This window comes from Ailuropoda melanoleuca, chromosome 12 (assembly GCF_002007445.2).
Source record: "Ailuropoda melanoleuca isolate Jingjing chromosome 12, ASM200744v2, whole genome shotgun sequence".
Classification (NCBI taxonomy): Eukaryota; Metazoa; Chordata; class Mammalia; order Carnivora; family Ursidae; genus Ailuropoda; species Ailuropoda melanoleuca.
This window is the reverse complement of record NC_048229.1, coordinates 62,926,134-62,946,273: the sequence shown is the minus strand read 5'-3', so window position 1 is coordinate 62,946,273 and position 20,140 is coordinate 62,926,134. Positions and strand designations below refer to the sequence as shown.

General features: G+C 36.2%; 1 protein-coding gene across 1 annotated transcript in view; it reads left to right on the top strand.

The window, feature by feature from the left end:
- TERB1 (telomere repeat binding bouquet formation protein 1) overlaps positions 1–20,140 on the top strand; it is a 47,633-nt gene that overhangs the window by 14,452 nt on the left and 13,041 nt on the right. Inside the window, exons 7-16 of the mRNA XM_002918441.4 lie at positions 541–601; positions 695–810; positions 905–1,027; positions 6,503–6,655; positions 7,858–7,989; positions 8,801–8,926; positions 10,008–10,165; positions 16,332–16,681; positions 18,223–18,287; positions 18,593–18,688. Coding sequence (XP_002918487.1) covers positions 541–601; positions 695–810; positions 905–1,027; positions 6,503–6,655; positions 7,858–7,989; positions 8,801–8,926; positions 10,008–10,165; positions 16,332–16,681; positions 18,223–18,287; positions 18,593–18,688 — 1,380 coding nt within the window. The remainder of the gene's footprint in view (positions 1–540; positions 602–694; positions 811–904; positions 1,028–6,502; positions 6,656–7,857; positions 7,990–8,800; positions 8,927–10,007; positions 10,166–16,331; positions 16,682–18,222; positions 18,288–18,592; positions 18,689–20,140) is intronic.

The window sequence follows — 20,140 nt, the reverse complement described above, 5'->3', positions numbered from 1 at the left end:
ATTTGATGATTAGTTTGGTTGATTTTCCACTGAATTAGCCATTTAGTTACATTGTTTATTATATCAGCTAACAATGGCCTTAAATTTCATGTAGCTCTTAGCTAAAATTTTGTTTCATTTTTGGAGGAAATTTGAATGCTGTCATTCTCTGAGCATGGGTAATGTATAACCCTGATTACAGATTTTTTTAAAAAAGATTTTATTTATTTATTTGACAAAGATAGAGACAGCCAGCGAGAGAGGGAACACAAGCAGGGGGAGTGGGAGAGGAAGAAGCAGGCTCATAGTGGAGGAGCCTGATGTGGGGCTCGATCCCATAACGCCGGGATCACGCCCTGAGCCGAAGGCAGACGCTTAACTGCTGTGCCACCCAGGCGCCCCTGATTACAGATTTTTCTCTCGTAATTCTGTGTTATACTTTGTAATACTTCAAAGTGATTAAAGTTATTTATTAAAAATACTACTTAAATGTTTTTCATTTCTACAAAATTATTTATAAACAAAAGTCATATTTGTGTATTATATGTCTGTTTTTTTAAGGGACTGGACAAACACTTGTGAGAGAAACAGGTTGTATTACAGTTCTGACACAGTTGTTCAGGTAAGAAAATATAAATTTTTTGTTGTTATTTATTATTAAGACTTTAACACATTTATTTTAATTTTCTTCCTCCTTTTTTTTTTAACCAAATAGGACAGTTCTTTCAAAATATGAGTTGGATTTGTCAGATAAAAATGCATTCCAAAGCTATCAGTTATGGTCTTCAGTGTGTAGTACTTTGTGTGTCTGTGTCAACAATCCTCAAAATGGTAATTATCTAAAATATGTAAATATAAAAATAAAAACAAATGAACTGATATTTTCCAAATATATTAAAACATGATTGACTTTTTCTCCTTTTAGATGAAAATCAAATGCTTTGCTGTTCACTTTTCCCACATGCTAATGACTGGCTAATAAATTGTATCAAGCCTGAGATTATTCGCCCTGTTTGCTCATTTATTGGACTCACTCTTGCAAATAACAGTAAGTATTCATTATTCTCTAGTTTTACTTGAAGAAACATAGTTCAAAGCATAACAAAAACCTATTGAGTTTATTATTGAATTAATTAATGGGATCATTTTATTACAGTAAGTTGGGTCATTTTGGTTGCATTTAGACTATTATAGATAGGAAAATCTTGAAAGTAGACATTGTTAGGTAGATAATTGGGAGGATGGAGGTAGCAGCATAGTTTTGAATCTCCGTAGATACACTCACGAAAAAGAGCAACTAGATAGCAAAACTGAAACCCCACGGAGTATATTCTCAGATCACATATAATTAAATTAGAAATGAATAAAAATAAAACATCTAGAAAAGTCCCAAATATTTGAAAATTAAACAACTCAGTGCTAAAAAATAGACTAAAAAAACCCCCTACAAATCCATGAGTGAAAGAATAAGTCATGAAGAAATTAGAAATGTTTTTAACTGAATGATAATGAAAGCTCAACATTAAAAGACTGGGTTGCTAAAAATAAATGAACGAATGAATAAATAAAAAATAAAAGCTGGGTTGCTGCAAAAGCAGTGTTTGGAGGAAAATTTATAGCACTACAGTTTGTATAAGGAAAGAAGAAAGCTCTCAAGTCAATTATATTAGTTTCCACCTAAGAAACTAGAAAATAAATCAAGTTAAACTCAGAGTAAAGAAGGAAATAAATGAAGAGAAGATCAGAAATCAATGCAATAGGAAAATACCAGAATAGGGAAAAATCAATGAAGCCAGAGCTAGTTCTCTAAAAAAAATCAGTGAAATGGGTCCTTTAGCCAAACTAACCACAAAATAAAAAGAGAGGGTCCAAATTGCTAATATCAGGAATAAGAAGTGATACCAGTCTAGATCTTCACAGATCTTAAAAGGATAATAAATAATTGAAACAACTTTATGCCACTAAATTTGACAACTTAACATGAATTGGATAAATTCTTTGAAACACATCAACCACCAAAGTTCGTTCAGAAGAAATAGGTAACCTGAATAGGTAACATATTATTATATGTATTAAAGAAATTGAATTTGTAGTTCAAACCTAAAACAGGAATTTCCAGGCCCTGATGGCTTCACTGGTGAATTATGCCAAACATTTAAGGAAAATAAATTCTACATAAATTATCAGGAAATGGAAGTGGAAGACCACTTCCCAACACATTTTGATATTTTTAGTCTAGTTTAGTTATTTCCATGCCCGATATGGGGCTTGAACTCATGACTCAAGATCAAGAGTTGAATGCTCTACTGACTGAGCCAACCAAGCACCCCTTTCCCCACACATTTTAGGTCAGCATTATTCCCATACTAAAAGTTGAAAAAGACCTTACAAGAATACTATAGGTCGATATCCTTTATGAATATAGGGGCACCTGGGTGACTCAGTCATTAAGCGTCTGCCTTTGGCTCAGGGCATGATCCCAGGGTCCTGGGATCAAGCCCCACATCGGGTTCCCTGCTCTGCTGGGAAGACTGCTTCTTCCTCTCCCACTCTCCCTGCTTGTGTTCCCTCTCTCACTGGCTGTCTCTCTCTCTGTCAAATAAATAAATAAAATCTTTAAAAAAACATATCCTTTATGATTATAGATGCAAACATCCTTAGCAAGACATTAACAAATCAGGGGCCTGGATGGCTCAGTCTGTAGAGCATGTGGCTTTTGATCTTGGGGTCATGAGTTCAAGCCCCACGTTGAGTACAGAGCTTACTTAAATTTCAAAATACATATATAATTAAAATTTTAAAAAATATTAACAAATCAAATCCAGGAATATACAGAAAGGATAATATATTATGACCAAGTGACATTTATCCTAGGAATGTACGATTGGTTGTACATTGGAAAATTGACCATATTTACAGGCTATGACAGAAAAGAAAAACTATACAATACTCTAAAAGGATGCAAGAAAAGCTTTTCACATAGTTCAACATATATTTGTGACAAAAGCTTTTGGTAAACTAGAAATAGATAGAACTTCTTAATGTGATAGAGGGCCTCTACAAAACACAGCTAACATATTTAATGGTGAATGACTTAATGTGCCCCCCCACCAACCCCAAGATTGAAAAAAAAACAAGGATGGCCACTCACACTGCTTTAAATTTTACTGGGCCTTCAAGCTGGTGAAATAAGTCAAGAAAATAAAAGGCATAGAGATTGAAAAAGGAAAAAGAAAATACAGTATTTATTAATATGTGACATGATTGAAGAATCTACAATAAAACTACAGGAGTGAATAATTGATTTTAGCAAGGTTACAGGATACAGTCATATACAGAAATCAACTGTATTTCTGTGTAGTAGCAACAAGCAATCAGGAACTTACACTATTGTTTACAGTCATATCAAAAAACTACTTAGAGATATATATCATGAAATAAGTGCAATGTCTGTATGCTGAAAACTATGAAACATTGCTGAGATAAAATCTAAATTAATGAAAGATAAATTATACTTATGGATTGTAAGACTCAGTATTATTAGAATATCACTTCTCAAATTCATCTTTTGATTCAAGGCATTCCCCATCAAAATACCAGCAGGCATTGCTATAGAAATTGACAAGGTGATTCTGAATTTACATGGAAATGCAAAGGGGCAGGATAGTCAAAACTATTTTGAAAAAGGTCAAAATTATGGGATTTATATTACTTGATTTCAGTACTTATCATACAGTAATGAAGAAAGTGGGGCATTGGTTTAAGTGTAGACATATTAGATCAATGGAACAAAATACAGAGCCCAGAAATAGACCCACACATATATAGTCATTGATTTTCTGAAAAGGTGCCATAATAATTCCATGTGGAAATTTGTCTTTTCAACAAATGGTGCTGGAAAGAGTGGATACCTATACACATAATAATGAATTTCAACCCAATTATATACTGTTTACAAAAATTAACCTGAAATGATCCATAGACCTAAGTGTAAGAACTAAAACTGTGAAACTTCTAGACAAAAACATAGGAACAAATCTTCATAACTTGGGAGAAGACAAAGATTTCTTAGGACGCAAAAAGTATGAGCCACTAAGGAAAAAATGAGAAATTGGACATCCGTGAAATTGAAAGCTTTAACTCTTCAAAAGACCATGTTAAAATGAAAAGGGAAGCCATAGACCAGGAGAAAATTTTTGTGAAATGTACATCCGTTAAAGAACTTGTACCCAAAATATATAGAGAACTCCTATAAATCGGTAGGACAAAAAACAACCTAATGATTTAAAAAATGGGCAAGATTTGGACAAATAACTTCACCAAAGAAGATATGAATATTAAATTGTAAATAAGCAATGAAAAAATTTTTGAAAACTTGCTCAAAATCATTAGTCATCAGAGAAATCCAAACTAAAACCCCAGGGATACCACTACACACTCATGTCATGCCTAAAAGCAGAAAGGCTAGTAATATTAAATGTTGATGAAGATGTGGAGCAACTAGAACTTTCTCACACATTGTTGATGTGTACTTATATTCACATATTTAAAGCAAATAGTCATGTTTCACATGCAGAGGAACTTACCTCTGTAATTCTAAAAATTGGATTCTCTTTCCATGATGTTTTGACATTTCCTTTTTCTCTAAAAGTCATCTTGAGGGGCGCCTGGGTGGCACAGCAGTTAAGCGTCTGTTCGGCTCAGGGCGTGATCCTGGCGTTATGGGATCGAGCCCCACGTCAGGCTCCTCCACTAGGAGCCTGCTTCTTCCTCTCCCACTCCCCCTGCTTGTGTTCCCTCTCTCGCTGGCTGTCTCTATCTCTGTCGAATAAATAAATAAAATCTTTAAAAAAAAAAAAAGTCATCTTGAAATAGTAATAATATTAGGACCTCATTACATTTAGCAAACTGGTATGAAATATAGATTAGATAAAATTTGAAATATTCAGTGTACAAGTGTAGACTCAGATGTTCTTATGCTTATAAGCCTGAATTTTAGTTACATAGGCTATTACTAGAAAATGTAGTAACACAGTGCCATTTTTATCTAAGCATTTAAAAATACTTCTTTTTTCAAGAGTTTTTTCTTTTTTTTTAATGAAAATACTTTGCAGAAAAGAAAACTGTTTTGGAGTCTCCATAATACTGAAAATGTTTGCTTATCCTTCAGTAACATTTCCTAACAGTTTCTTTCCCAGATGTAGAAAATTCTGAACCTGATATTTTTTTTAATACATATTTTTTAAATATTTATTTATTTATTTATTTATTTGAGAGAGAGAGAGAGAGAGTAAGATCAGGAAGGGCAGAGGGGGAGGAGAGAGAATCCCAAGCAGACTCTGCACTGAGCCTGGAGCCCGACACAGGGCTCAATCTCACAGCCCTGAGATCACTCCTGAGCTAAAACCAGTAGTCAGAGGTTTAACCTCCTGCGCCACCCATGTGTCCCTGAACTTGATGGGTATTTTTTTTTTTTTTAGATTAAGATCTTCGTGTTTTATCAAACAATATAAAAAGTAATTTTTTTCATTTAAATCACCTTGGCTCAGGGCGCCTGGATGGCTCACTTGGTTAAGTGCCTGCCTTTGGCTCAAATCATGATCCCAGATTCCCTGGATCAAGTCCCGCATCGGGCTCCCTGCTCAGCAGAGAGCCTGTTTCTCCCTCTGCCGTTCTGCCCCTCATCCTACTTGTGCTCTTTCTCTTGCTCTGTCTCAAATAAATAAAATCTTTAAAAAAAAAAATCATCTTGGCTCAGTTTGTGATACTAAGGTAGACTGGGAAGAAGATTTGTGGCAGAATTATAATCACTAACCCGTGTATCCATTTGCTTGTAAACCCACTGGTTGTATAGGGGCTGTGAAAACTATTGAATGCACAGACCCGTGGGATACTTTCCTATCAGAATCATTTTTAACAGCAGAACAAGACAGTTCAAACTTTTTTTTAAATGTATTTTTCACTGAGTCTTTGCTTGGAATAGTTGTTATGACTCAATAATATAATTTTATGTTCTAAGAAGTAAAAGAATTAGGCTTAAATAAGATGGAAAAAAATATGTGTTCCTTTGGAATAATTTCTTTGCCCTTTGTAGATTCAAGCAATCTATGGAATGAGTTATGATGGAATTCGGAAAATAGGCAGCTTGCTAATTGCAATACCAAGCTAAATGAATGAATCTATTCTTCCTAGCTCTATTGAAGGACTTCGAGTTTACTAATGTCATCCTTGCAAAATATACCAGTTCTTGCTAAGTGAAACAAAAAACATACCTAACATGCAGGAAACCCTGTACTGTATATGTAGTTGTTCTATGTAAAAGTTCGTTTCTTGCCTAAGTAAATGATCCATTTTATGATTGTGTATATGCACAGGTAAAGATTGGATTTTTCGTTCTTTAATTTTGGAATTTTTAGTATTTGAAAAAGTCATGTTAATGTCATATTTAGTGCAAATTAATTGAGTGGAACCATACACTTGTCTTGTTTGAGGTATTAATAGTTTTGCTACTTTATTCCTTAAGCACACGTTCAGAAATACTTTATATCTGTGGGTGGACTGGATGTATTGTCTCAAGTTCTTGTGCAACTGGAGTCAGATTCACACAAGACTCTTTCCAGTGCTAAGCTTGCAGTGGTGGTGACAAAGACAGTGGATGCATGTATTGCTGATAATCGTGAGTGAACATGCTTAGTAATTTTTCTACAATTGAGTTTTGTTTGAATTCAGCATGGTGAGTGTTGAAATGATAGATTGAACACAAATATAGATTGTACTTTCAGTGTCTCACAAGCGGGAGGGAGACTTAAAAATTATCTAGTCTAACTCCTTGTTTTCATTGGAGATTATGACTTCCCTATGGGTTCAAATCGAGGTCTTCTGACTTCAGGTCTAATGATAGAACAAGATAAGAATCTGTCATTTCTAAACCTTTGTTTCATTGAAAAAGTAGTATTAAATGAAAAGATTTAGGCGAGAAATGAAGGGACATCTTGGAAACATAAGCAATGGAAAACCCAATTTATAGATTTTTAAAAATTATATCAAGAATTAAGGTATTCCTCTTTCTGATAAGTATGAGGCCTGACTCAACCAGCCATAACTAGTGTATGGTAGACCCAGACTTGAACCCATGGCTGCTTGTCACATACACAGATGCTGAGAAATGATAGTCTGTAAATCTCTGTAATAAGCAACTCACAAATAACTGAAAAATAAGTAGATGATTTGTAAAAAATCAATTAAGGGCCTGTTTTGTCCTGGGCTGCTTGTGAGCTCTAGAGATACAAAAATGATTAAGACACAGTCCCTTAGAGAATTCACAACCTTATTGTTGATATCAATATTGTTAGATGCTGGGTGAACTCTGTTAAAAACCCTGTTAGAAGTATAGCTTAAAATGTCAGCTTCTTGAATTTTGTAACATAACATCGTAGCTTCAGGTGTGCATTAACATCAGTAGAACCATAGCCAGTTAATGTATTTCAGTGATTGGCAGGAATTAGTTACTTAGGAAGGTCTATAGTCCATCTAGATAAAAAGGAGTATGTAAGGTGAGAGTAAGCATATTCAGCTTTTAGAAGATAGTATTATTACTTCATACTTCACAGCATTATGTACGATAATTAAGAAGAAACCATTCTTCAGAAAATAGACTTAGTAAACTGTCTTTAGTTTGAAAAGGGATTAATGAGGGCTATATAAGCCATTATCTTTTTACATTTATTTATATTCACACATACATACACATTTATGAGATATGAATATTAGATATTATATTGATATGATATTGTTCTCCCAGGATAAGTTCTGGCAAGTACCATATATATAGTTACAAGCTTTAAGTTTATACTTTTTTTTTCTATTTTATACTAATAGCTACTTTTGGAGTAATACTGTCCAAGTATCAGATTGTTTCAAAACTTCTGACATTACTGCTTCATGAAAGTCTGGATTCAGGAGAAAAATTTAGCATCATACTTACTCTTGGTCATTGCACAGAGGATTGTGGTTAGTACTGAATTTATTTAGTGTGCTTGTTAAAACGGTGGAGTAGAAATCCACTTTTGTTTTTTTCCTTATTTTCATATGAGAGGCTTGAAAGTACTGCCTTTCTCTAAGTCATTCAGGCCCCAAACAAGTCATTTTGTTCCTCATCCTCCTTCATCCATATTCCCTCATCCTCCTTATTCCCTTCTGCCCAGTTCCAGTTTAGACCCTCAGCCCCTTGACATCTTTCTCCAATGTAATTGGAATAGATTCCTCCTTGTGTTCCTCCTCTCTTAGCTCCATTTTTTTTTTAAGAGAGGGGGAGGAAAGGGAGGAGAAGAGGGGGAGAGAGAGAATCTTAAGCTCCAGGCCTAGCGTGGAGCCCCATATGGGGCTCGATCTCACAACCCTGAGATCGTGACCTGAACCCAAATCAAGAGTCAGACACTTAACCAACTGAGTCACCCAGGCACTCTGGATTTATTCTGCCTTTTAAAGTTTTTATTTTTATTTTTTACAAGGTTTAATCTGACAACTATACCTTTTTTGTTTTCAACTATACCTTTGTTTAAACCAGGTGAGAGCTATTTTTTTACTCTTACAGGGTATGACTACTCTGTGGCTATATTTCAGGGATTAGCATTTACGAGACAAGTATTTTATGTCAGAAGATTATTTCCTAAATGGAAAATACTTTTGAAATTATTTATTCTATATTAAGATTTAAACTATGTTCATAATTATCACAAAGAAGAATTATGATCTTAGGCAGATAGTTTATGAAAAAATAACTATAACTATTTTCTATTTTCATTTTTGATATGTTTTCCAGAGGAAAATCAGTATGATCTTTTTAAAAACAATGGGCTTCCACTCATGATACAAGCGTTAACTGAATCGCAGAATGAGGAACTAAACAAAGCTGCCACTTTTGTGCTTCACAATTGCAAAAAAATTAGTAAGTTTATTGTTACTTAAAAAACCCAAAGTTTGTGAAGGGGAATTTATATCTGCTTTGATGAGCCAAACCCTTTAGGCTCCCAGGCCCTTCTTAATTTGAAAAGCAGAGTATATAATTTGGACATGACAACAAGAGTATTTTAGCATTTCAACCTGTCTGAAAGAGAGCAACAGTATAGATAATTCGCTTATTTTATGCAATGTGGACAGTTTAGTTGTAGGACTTAAATTTGAGGCCTACAGGTGACTTATGGTTAAATTATAAAGTACATTTGTTTATTTGTTTAAAAAAGTGTTTGCGTGGCTATTATTTGCCGGGCACTGTGCTAGGTTTTAGGGATACAGTGATTAGAAACAACAGTCTGCACTCATAGAGCTTCATTTAACTAGATAAATAGTCCTTGAATAATCTCAAAAATGAATGAATTATTATATATTAACCTATGGGTTAGGAATGGATGGAGCATAGATCTTAGCATATAACAAAAGACTGTGACCTAGACTTGGAGCAGAAAAGGCTTCGGAGGAAGTGATTCTTGAGCTGAGATCTGAACGTATAGTGTTAACTAGGTCAGCCATAAGCAACAGTGAGGCACAAGGACCCTGTGATAGGAGGGAGCATGCATTGAAGAAATGATGGCCATTGAGTTGGTCTTTGGAAGAAAAATTGCTGCTGCAATATGTAAAAAGAAAAAAGATTAAATGAAGGAACCGCTCTATGAAAACTGTTAAAAAAAAAACAACAACAACCTAAAACCAATATCCACATACTTGGGGATGTTTATGTAACTGGCGTAACATATTTTCAAGAGTTGGATGCTCAACTTATTTTCTTTCTCCTTTAACTCTGATGAGTAAAGTCTGATTTATGACTGGGGCTTGGGCTTCTGCCAAGCACTTGCTTTCCATTTATTTTTAGTACCACTTAAACAATTAAGATAGTCTGCATGGGCAAAATTTAGAAGGGTGTGTGGGATATGAGGTAGTCCTTATTTAAAGTGTTAAAATTACATTTAAAGTGTCAGAAAAAAATATTTCTAGTAATGGATAAATTCACTATTTTTTCCCATATTACAAAGCTGAGAAATTATCTCTAAGTCTAGGAGAATATTCTTTTGATGAAAATGAAGAACAATTAAAAGATGTAAATATGAAAGAGAAGAATCTTGAAGAGTACTGGAAGAAAGCAAAGGAAATTCTACACAGAATAGAACAGCTTGAAAGAGAAAGAAATGAGGTTGGCTTTTTTGTTTCAAAGAGTATACAACTGTTTTCAAGTGTTTTTCTACAGTAGAGGTTGGAGGGTAAAAGATTTTTCTTCCTAAGTTATTTTTTATGTTTTAATTTTTTTAAAAAAATTTATTCTAGTGAGAGAGAGAGTGAGCTTGTGAGTGGGGGGAGGGGCAGAGGGAGAAGGAGAATCTCAAGCAGACTCCCTGCTAAACGTGGAGCTTGACACAGGGCTTGCTCCCATGACCCAGGAGATCAGGACTTGAGCCAGAATCAAGAGTCTTATGCTTAATCATCTGAGCCACCCAGGTGCCCCAGATTTTAATGGTTTCAAATTTAAAATTCAGTTGATACTTGAGAAACTATCTTTGAACATAGGAAAAAAAGATAGAGACAGCCAGCTAGAGAGGGAACACAAGCAGGGGGAATGGGAGAGGAAGAAGCAGGCTCATAGCGGAGGAGCCTGATGTGGGGCTCAATCCCATAATGCCAGGATCACGCCCTGAGCTGAAGGCAGACGCTTAACCGCTGTGCCACCCAGGCGCCCCTATTTATTTATTTTTAAGTAGGCTCCAAGCCCAGTGTGGAGCCCAACACAGGGCTTGAACTCATGACCCTGAGATCAAGACCTGAGCTGAGGTCAGGAGTTGGACACTTAACTGACTGAGCCACCCAGGCGCCCCTGTTCATGCATTTATAAAAATAAAAGCATAGTGCTCAACTTAGTATAATAGTATAGTAATTTCATTTTTTAAATGACTAATATTATTATAGATGATTATAAATTTATTTAACTAGTCTTTTGTTGAGGGACATTCAGATTGTATTCAANATATATATATGTATATATACATATATGTATGTATGTATATACATGTGTTTTATATATATACACACACAACACACATAAATATGTAACCACTTTACTGAGATGTAAATCACATTCGAGTCAATTGATCTGTTTAAAGTATACATTTCATAGGTTTCTAGTATACTCACAGAATTGTGCAACCATTACCACAATCAATCTTAGAATATTTTTATCACCCCAAAAAGAAATCCCATACCTTTTAGCAGTCAGCCTTCCTATTTCCCCCATCCATTCTCCCCACCTCCTCAGCCTGGGCAACCACTAAACTATTTTCTGTCTCTATATATTTGTCTATTCTGGACTTCTTATATAAATTGAATCATATAATGTGGGCTTTTGTGACTGGCTTCTTTCATTTAGCATAATGTTGGTAAGGTTTATGCATGTTTTTATCAGTATTTCATTCTTTTTTAAAAAAGCTTTATTGAGTTGTAATTCACATACCGTACAATTTGCCTGTTTAAAGTATGCAGTTCAGTAGTGTTAGTATATTTACAGATATGTGCAACTATAGTCAATTTTTTATGGCCAAATAATTTTCCATTGTATGGATATATCACATTTTGTTTATCCATTCCTTGATGGACATATTCTTTACTTGTAATCTATGTCTTTATAGTTAGCATGGGTTTCTTGTAGACAGCGTATAGTTTGGTCTTTTATCCTGTATGACAATTTCTAGTTTTTAATTGATATGATCACTTCATTTATGTTTCATGTAAGTATTGGTATGTTTAAGTCTACCATATTGCTACTTTTTTCCTATTTGTACCATTTGTTCTTTGTTCCTTTTTTCTACTCTCCTTTCTTTGTTTATATTATTTTAAAATATTCTAGCTCACCTTAGATTGTTGGCTAAACATTTCTGTTTTTTTAAGTGGTTGCTTTAGGGTTTATACTGTATATCTTTAACTGATCATGGTCTATATTCAGCTAATATTATTCCACTCATATATTGTAAGATGCTTGAAATAGCATGCTTACATTTCCGTTTGTTCTTTGTGCTCTTCTTGCTGTATATTATTTTACTGCTACATTGTTATAAACTGCTCAGTAATGTTATTATTTTTGCTTTAAACAATCATTTTTCTGAAATATTTTTTATTAAGATACTTATATACAATGCTAATCACACATTTTAAATAAGCAGTTTGAGTTATGATAATTTTATACCACTGCATAACTATCATGACAATTAAGATAATAGAACAGTTCATTCAGCCTAAAATGTTTTCTTGTGTCCTTTTGTAGACAGTCCCATTCCCCTTCTTCAGGCCCAGGCAGTCATTAATCTGTTCTCTGTCACTAATTTTCTTTTTCTATAATTTCACATAAATGGAATTATATGTTATATAATCTTTTGTGTTTGACTTCTTTTACTTAATGTGTAATGTATTTGAGATCCACCAATGTTGTTTTATCAATATTTGTTCCTTTTTATTGCGGACTGAATATTCCATAGTATGGATGTACTACAACTTGTTTATTCACCAGTTGATGGATATTTGGATTGCTTCTAGATCTTGGCCACTGAATAATGTTGCTGTGAACATTGGCTTGCACTTCTTTGTGTGAAATTTACATTTTCATTTCTCTTGGGTAAATACCTTGGAGTGGAATCACTGGACAGTTACACCTTAAAGAAATTATGAACCTCTCTCATAGTGCATCTACTTCCTTGCCACTACTCAAACAACAGAACAGCAAAAGGAGAAAAAGTCCCTTGTTTCTCTTGCACTCTTGTATTGTCCTTCCAGCACTTGCTAATAACAGAGACTAACATCAATGCTAGTCGTAGAGTAGCAGTCCATCGAGTCTAATTTCAGTTTTACAATGTAGGGCAAGGAAGGCAGGGTTAGGAGTTGAGGAGCAATAAGTTAATAACTAGTATACCCCGCAGGCCAAGTATACAAACATTACCCTGTGATACTCCTTTACCATCATCTCATAGATAACTCTTTTCATCCTTCCTAATTTGATTTCCTGTTCCCTGGAGTCCAGGTCATCCTCTTTTTTCTACATTTTAGGAAGTGTTCTCCTATTTACTTTTTAAACAAGTCTGTTTTCATTTCTGCTATTATATTTGTAGTTACCAAATCCTCTTTTTTACTCCGTTTAAATGATCTTACTCTTATTTCATGGACTTAAGATATCACTGGCATTCTTCTCTTAAGTATATCAATGATAATTTTTTTAAATTTTTATTTATTTATTTGAAAGAGAGAGCATGAGCGGAGGGAGAGGGGAGAAAGGCAGAGAAGCAGACTCCCTCTGAGCCCAGAGCCCGACAACACAGGGCTCAATCCCAAGATCCTGAGATAGTGACCTGATTCAAAACCGAGAATAGGCCACTTAACCACTGAGCCATCCAGGTGCCCCTCAGTGATAATTTTCATTAAAAATTTTTGTTCTTCTGGGACATCTGGGTAGCTCATTTGGTTGAGCATCTGACTCTTGATTTGTGCTCAGGTCATGATCTTGGGGTCCTGGGATCAAGCCGCATGTCAGGTTCCACGCTCAGCAGGGAGACTGCTTGTCTTCCTCTCCCTCTGCCCCTGCTTGTGTGGGCATTCTTTCTCCCTCCCTCTCTCTCTCTCTCTCTTCCTCTCTCAAATAAATCTTTAAATTTTTTTTTCTTCCTACTCCCATCTTTTTCCTCTCAGCTTGCTTGCCTGTTTGCTTGCTTGCTTGCTTTCCATCCCTCTCTTTCCCTCTCTCTCTCTCTTTCCGTCCCTCCCTTCCTTGCTTCCTTGGTCTCTGGCTTTCTTCATATTTCTGGTGGTCTTTGGCTGCTACTCTTATTTAAGAGTCAGATACTGAAAGTCTTTATGATAATTTGTTGATTATGGATTCTCATAGGATTAGTTAGATGGGTCGTTTTGGGGGAGAACCGCCAATGTCTTATCTCCTGCCTAGAGATTGTCAACCAGTTTTCTGGAATCAAAATGGGAGAAGAGAGCTTGTGGGTCTTAGGATTCAGTATGTGAATATTTGCTTAGATTTGTTTCTTGAATAGTATTCTGCCTTCACCTTTCTTTGGTGTCCTCCAGTGTAGAAACTCTGTTTTATCCCTTCCAGAGATTCACCTTTCAACCTTGGGGAAGGAGGGGACCTTCTGATGTCAGTCAACTGCCTGTTAAGTGTGTATATATTGGGGGGGGTCGAGATCTAATAATGCAATTACTTTTTTTTTTTTTAAGTAGGCTCCACGCCCAGCCTGGAGCCCAGTACCGGGTTTGAACTCACAACCCTGAGATCAAGCTATGAGCTGAGATCAAAAGTTGGACACTCAACCGAATGAGCCACCTAGGCACTCCTGTAATCCAATTGTTTCTTAAACAGACTTTCATCCAGTCTTCCTATTTTTAGCCCCATCTTCATCCCATATTCTAGAGGTTCCAGCACCTCCAATTCCTAAGCCTTTGGGCGTTTGGCAGCCCATCCTAGGTAGTTTCTTAGCTTTGGCCCCTTGTCAGCTTTGGATTCAGCTTTATCAAGACTGCTAAGTAGGTTATCAGTCACCTTCCTGCTTTCCAATTTCCAAACTTTTGTTGCCTTTATTTCTTCTTTCATTTCTCCCTGTCTTTGTGGGTTTATGCCTTAAACTGTTCTTCAGTTGGTTTTTTTGGAAGGACCAAAAATAAAGAGGTATTAAATTCATCATCTTTACTGGAAGCCCTCTTTGTTTGTTTGCTTGTTTACTTATATCTCTTTATTAAAAAAAATTTTTTTAGTGGCACTTGGGTGGCTCAGTCTGTTAAGCATCTGCCTTTGACTCAGGTCATGATTCTAGGGTCTTGGGATTGAGCCCTGCATGGGGCTCCCTACTCAGTGGAGAGCCTGCTTCTCCCTCTCCTTCTGCCCCTCCACCCGCTTGTGTGCGTGCCTGCACCTGCTCTCTCTCTCGTTCTTGCTCTATCTCAATAAATAAAATCTTTAAAAAGTAAATCTTTTTAAAGAATTTATTATTTTAGAGAAAGTGAAAATGTTGGGGGGAGGGGCAGAAGGAGGGGGAGAAAGAGAATCCCAAACAGATTCCCTGCTGAGTGTGGGGCCTACCCAGGGCTCAATCTCAGGACCCTGAGATCACAACCAGAGCTGAAATCAAGAGTTGGATGCCCAACCGACCGAGCCACCCAGGCACCCCTAAAAAAATTTTTTTTTTTTTTAAGTAAGCTCCATGCCCAGTGTGGGGCTTGAATTCATGACCCTGGGGTCAAGAGTTGCATGTTCTACCAACTGAACCTGCCAGGCATCCACTTTATTCTTTATTTACAGCTGCGGAATAGTCTATTGGTGGATATGGTAACTCTCTTTCTTATGAACATTTAGATTATTTCCAACTTTTAGCTATTACAAACAGTGTTGCAGTTAATAACATTAGCATTTTGCACTCATCTGAGTGCTTTCACATTAAAAGTAAGATGTTCTTACCTTTACACAAGTATACCTATAGGATTTTTTAAAAGATACTCACAGGTTTTATTATGAAAGATACTATCAAATTATTTCTCCGTGGAAGTTATACAATTTATACTCCCACCTGTAATGCATGAGAGTGTCTCCCTGTATGCTTTTGATCTTTGCCAGTGTCCTAGGTGAATGCTGTCTCTTTGGTTTTACTGTGCATTTTTCTTACTGCAAATGGGATGGGGCATTTTTTCATATGTTTAAGAGCTATTTATATTTCCTTTCCTGTTAACTGTTCATCTCCTTTTCCTATTTTTCTACGCTATTGTTAATCTTTTTCACATTTCATTGTAGTAGCTTTTTATAAATGTTAATAGATAAATCAGACCCCAAGGTATGACATATTCTTTCTATATGTGCTGATTATCATTAGGCTTCTGACCCTTTTTTCTTCTGAGTTCCTCCCCCACCCACCCACATTGTTCTTGGTCTGTAGCAGAACTTTGAAAAAATATTTTTGGTTTTTTTCTTCTACGCTTTATTGATTCTTTGTGATATTTGGAAAGGTCTTCTTCCCCATAACAGTGTTAAAATACTATGTTTTCTTTTAAAACATATCATTGTATTTTTTATAGAACAATATTTAGCTCGTTTTGACTTTGTGTGAATTCTGAGATAGGGATCCAATTTATTTTTTCCCCAGATGACTACCCAGTTGTCCCCAGATCATTTATTAAATATGTTCCCTTTTCTTCTAATGTAAACTGTCCCTCTCACTATGTATATTCTATTGGCAATCATGAACTTTGTTCCTACATTATTTAAAGGGAGTGTAAATTATAAAGTAAGTGGATTATCTTGAGATTATTTACTTGTCATTTTTACATTATAGGAAAAAATACAAAGAGAAAAAGATAAGGATGATGTTTCATTTATGAACATAAATATTCAAAATACATTGAAGCACCTCCATGCAGACAGTATTGGCCGAGGTCCTACAGCAGAAGATAAAGATAAAAGCCAGTCTAGAAAGCTTCAGAGTTACCAGTCCCATGGAGTTCTGTCTACAGCACGTACAAATGATCACCAAATGAAGACCCTGTTAAAGAGTGCAAATCCAGTTAATGCTTGTTATAGGGAGAGTGGGCAAAGTAAGACTTTAGGTAAAGCCAATTCAAGCTATAATCAAAACTTACATGAAGGAACAACTTTTGGAAAAAAGAATTCTGTTTCTCAATCAAGGTATAGTTTAATAATTGTTTCTAACTCTTATGTATTTATTCAAGTATTTTTTGTGCAGTACTGTGTGCCACACTGTTAAGCCCTGGGATATAGAAATGATAAAACATGGTCTTGGGAGGAGCCCAAGTGGAAATGTTGAGAAGGGAGTTTGGATGGGGAGGTATAGAGCAGCTCATCTAGGGCCTTGCATGTCCTACTCAGGATTTTTGGTTTTCCCTCATAGGGCACGGGAGCCATTGAGGATTTTAAATTGCGTGACATCAGATTTGAATTTTATAAAGGATACTCAGAAAGCTTAACCTGAAACCCTGTACCTGAAGTTAATAATGTGTACGTTGATAATCCGTTAGCAATGTAGCAAAAAACAGTTTCTAAATTTAATTTGATAAAAGGGAGTAGTGTGTGATGAAAATCTGGCTTAAGCCTGCCTTTTCAGTTGTTGCTTGCACCTCATCTGCATTTGATGTCCTTTCTCCCTCAGGTCGCTTGTGGGGCTGGACCTGGGATTGTAGCTTTTCTTAAACCCTTACTTGTGTTTTCTTCTTTGATGGTTACTGTGCCAGGAGGGAAACTGAAGAGCATGCTGCTATATTCTGGGAAGATTGCAGGGTGAATGGGATATTAGAGAGGTGGATTACATCATCACCACCCTTTTTTTCCTTTGCAAAACCATTCTTGTTGTCAATTTTCACTTGATTTCTCAGGGATGTGGAATTGGAAAGCATTGAGATACGTTCTTGGGCCAGCCTTCAGGCTCTCCAATTTATTTATTCGACAGAGACAGAGACAGCCAGCGAGAGAGGGAACACAAGCAGGGGGAGTGGGAGAGGAAGAAGCAGGCTCATAGCGGAGGAGGCTGATGTGGGGCTCGATCCCATAACGCCGGGATCACGCCCTAAGCCGAAGGCAGACGCTTAACCACTGTGCCACCCAGGCTCCCCCTCCTCTTTCTTTTTTTAAGTTTATTTATGTATTTCTGTAATCTCTGTACCCAACACGGGGCTCGAACCCATTACACAGAGATCAAGGGTCTCATGCTCTTCCGACCAAGCTAGCCAGATGCCCCATGTTTTCCTCTTTTATAACTTTTTCCCCATGTTTCTGCTGGCATCAGTATTATTGCCCTTTGGATTCTTGTGGTTTTCTTTTTTTTTTTTCTTTTTTAGATTTTATTTATTTATTTAAGAGAGCAAGCACGAACAGGGTGAAGGGCTGAGGGAGAAGCAGACTCCCTGCCAAGCAGGGAGCTGGACATGGAGCTCAATCCCTGGACTCTGGGATCATGGCCTGATCTCAAGGGAAACGCTCAACCAACTAAGCCACCCAGGCACCCCTGGAGTCTTATTTAACTCCATTTTTGGAAAGGAGGCTATAACCATTACAAACACTACTCTGGCAGAATTTAATAGAGTTTGGTAGACCCTGGTTTCATCTTCTTCTGCCTGCCAAACACCCAGAATTGCCCCACTGCCTACAGAAACATGTGTCCACACACCAGCAGTATGTTTACTTTTAAATATCTGGCGTCTGTTTTCTTTTAGTGACCATGTTTTTAAACATCCAATTCCTGTTGTCAAAAATAGACAGCAGCAGTTACCAGTAACAGGTATGATTAAAAATATTTCTTCTTTGATTTTTTAAGAAAACATTTGGTGACTAATATAGCAAAAGTGTACATTGGTATATTTGCCCTCTAACATGTAAGCCACACCTTTGACTCTCTTTCTGGTGTAAGTGCCTCAGTCACCTTTTACTGATAACCAGAACCCTTCTGTTTATCTGCCAAGGTGACTGGATATGTAGTACTGGGCTAAAGTTTATGAAAATCTTGGGAATTAATATATCATGTAAATGTCAGGTCCTTTTTGCATTAATCAGAAGAATCTTAAATGTTGCAGTTTTTTTTTCCAGATCCATTTACATTGTGTTCAGATATAATAAATAAAGAAGTCATCAGTTTTCTAGCAACCAACAATCATTCCAAAATGTTAAAGTATAGATGCTCAGGTAAATATTCTTTAATTACAGTTGTTTTGCAATTAAAACTTTGTATGATACTAGTTAACTAGGATTAGTAGTAGTTCTGCCTGTGTGATTTAAACTTTATTTCCTTTGGAAAACTAACAGTCTGGAATATCATAAAACATTCAAATTAACACCTATCTGCATTAGCCTGTGCTTCCAGTATTTGTTTATACGAATCACCACACTAATACTTTACTACTTTATTCTATTTTTGTCACAATTAATACCATCTACAAGTTTAACTTTTCTGAGTAAGGTAAACATTTTTTATATTTTCAGAGTGCCAGTAGGTGTGTATTCTGGATAATGCTCTAAACATAAGACATTAAGTATTAAACAATATCTATTTTTAATGTCTGTATTTAATGTATAAATGTTTCTAGTGTTCTATGCCCCATTATTTTATTTTTTCTGCAAGGCCCCTGTAAATGTGCCACAATGCTTCACCTAGCCCTTACCCCCCCATACCTTGGATTTTCCTCTCTTAGTGTCACAGTCTGCTCTATGGACAAAATTGAGGCTATCCTGTTTTAGGCTTGAAATAACACTATTCTTTAGTCTTGGATGTAGCGTTTGTCTCTATTACTGTAAAATTAGCTATATCTAACTATAATCTGAATCCCATCTCTTTTTTCCTCCCCACTTTAATACTTGTGAAATCTTTCTTTTCATTACCTTTCTATTCATTAACTCCTTTTGGCCCACCTTAAATTATGTTTATTTCTCTTCATCTAAAAAAGAAAAATCTAAGGGCTCCTTGGCTGGCTCATTTGGAGGAGCATGTGACTCTTGATCTCAGGGTTGTGTATTTGAGCCCCATGTTGTGTGTAGAGATTACTTAAGTAAATAAAAACTTAAAAAAAAGGGAGAGGAAATAAGTATTAAATACTTGATGTGACTTGCTGTCTCTTCAAGTATCCATACACTCTTTCTTTCATTATTTATTACCAGATGCCTGCTCTTTCTCCTTTCTCTTTCATTAATTCCCTTCTTAACTCCCTGCACTGCTGCTTCTTTTATTGCCATTCTGCTGAACTTAAATGTAAAGATTTGCTGAAGTCTCTTTTTCTGCCAAAACCAAAGACTTTTAAAAAAATTCTTATCCTCTTTAGTGTCTTTGCACTGTTGACTGCCATTCCTTGAATCTTCTCCTCTCAATAGTTTAAAGACACACTTACCAGATCATCCACCTGGGCTCCCTGGAGGTGTGCGGTGAACTCACAAGGGCACTACACAATACTTTAAATTTTAAGTGAGGGGTGTCTGGGTGGCTCAGTCCTTAAGCGTCTGCCTTTGGCTCAGGCCGTGATCCCGGTGTTCTGGGATCGAGCCCTGCATCAGGCTCCTTCGCTCGGAGCCTGCCTCTTCCTCTCCCACTTCCCCTGCTTGTGTTCCCTCTCTCGCTGGCTGTCTCTTTCTCTGTCAAATAAATAA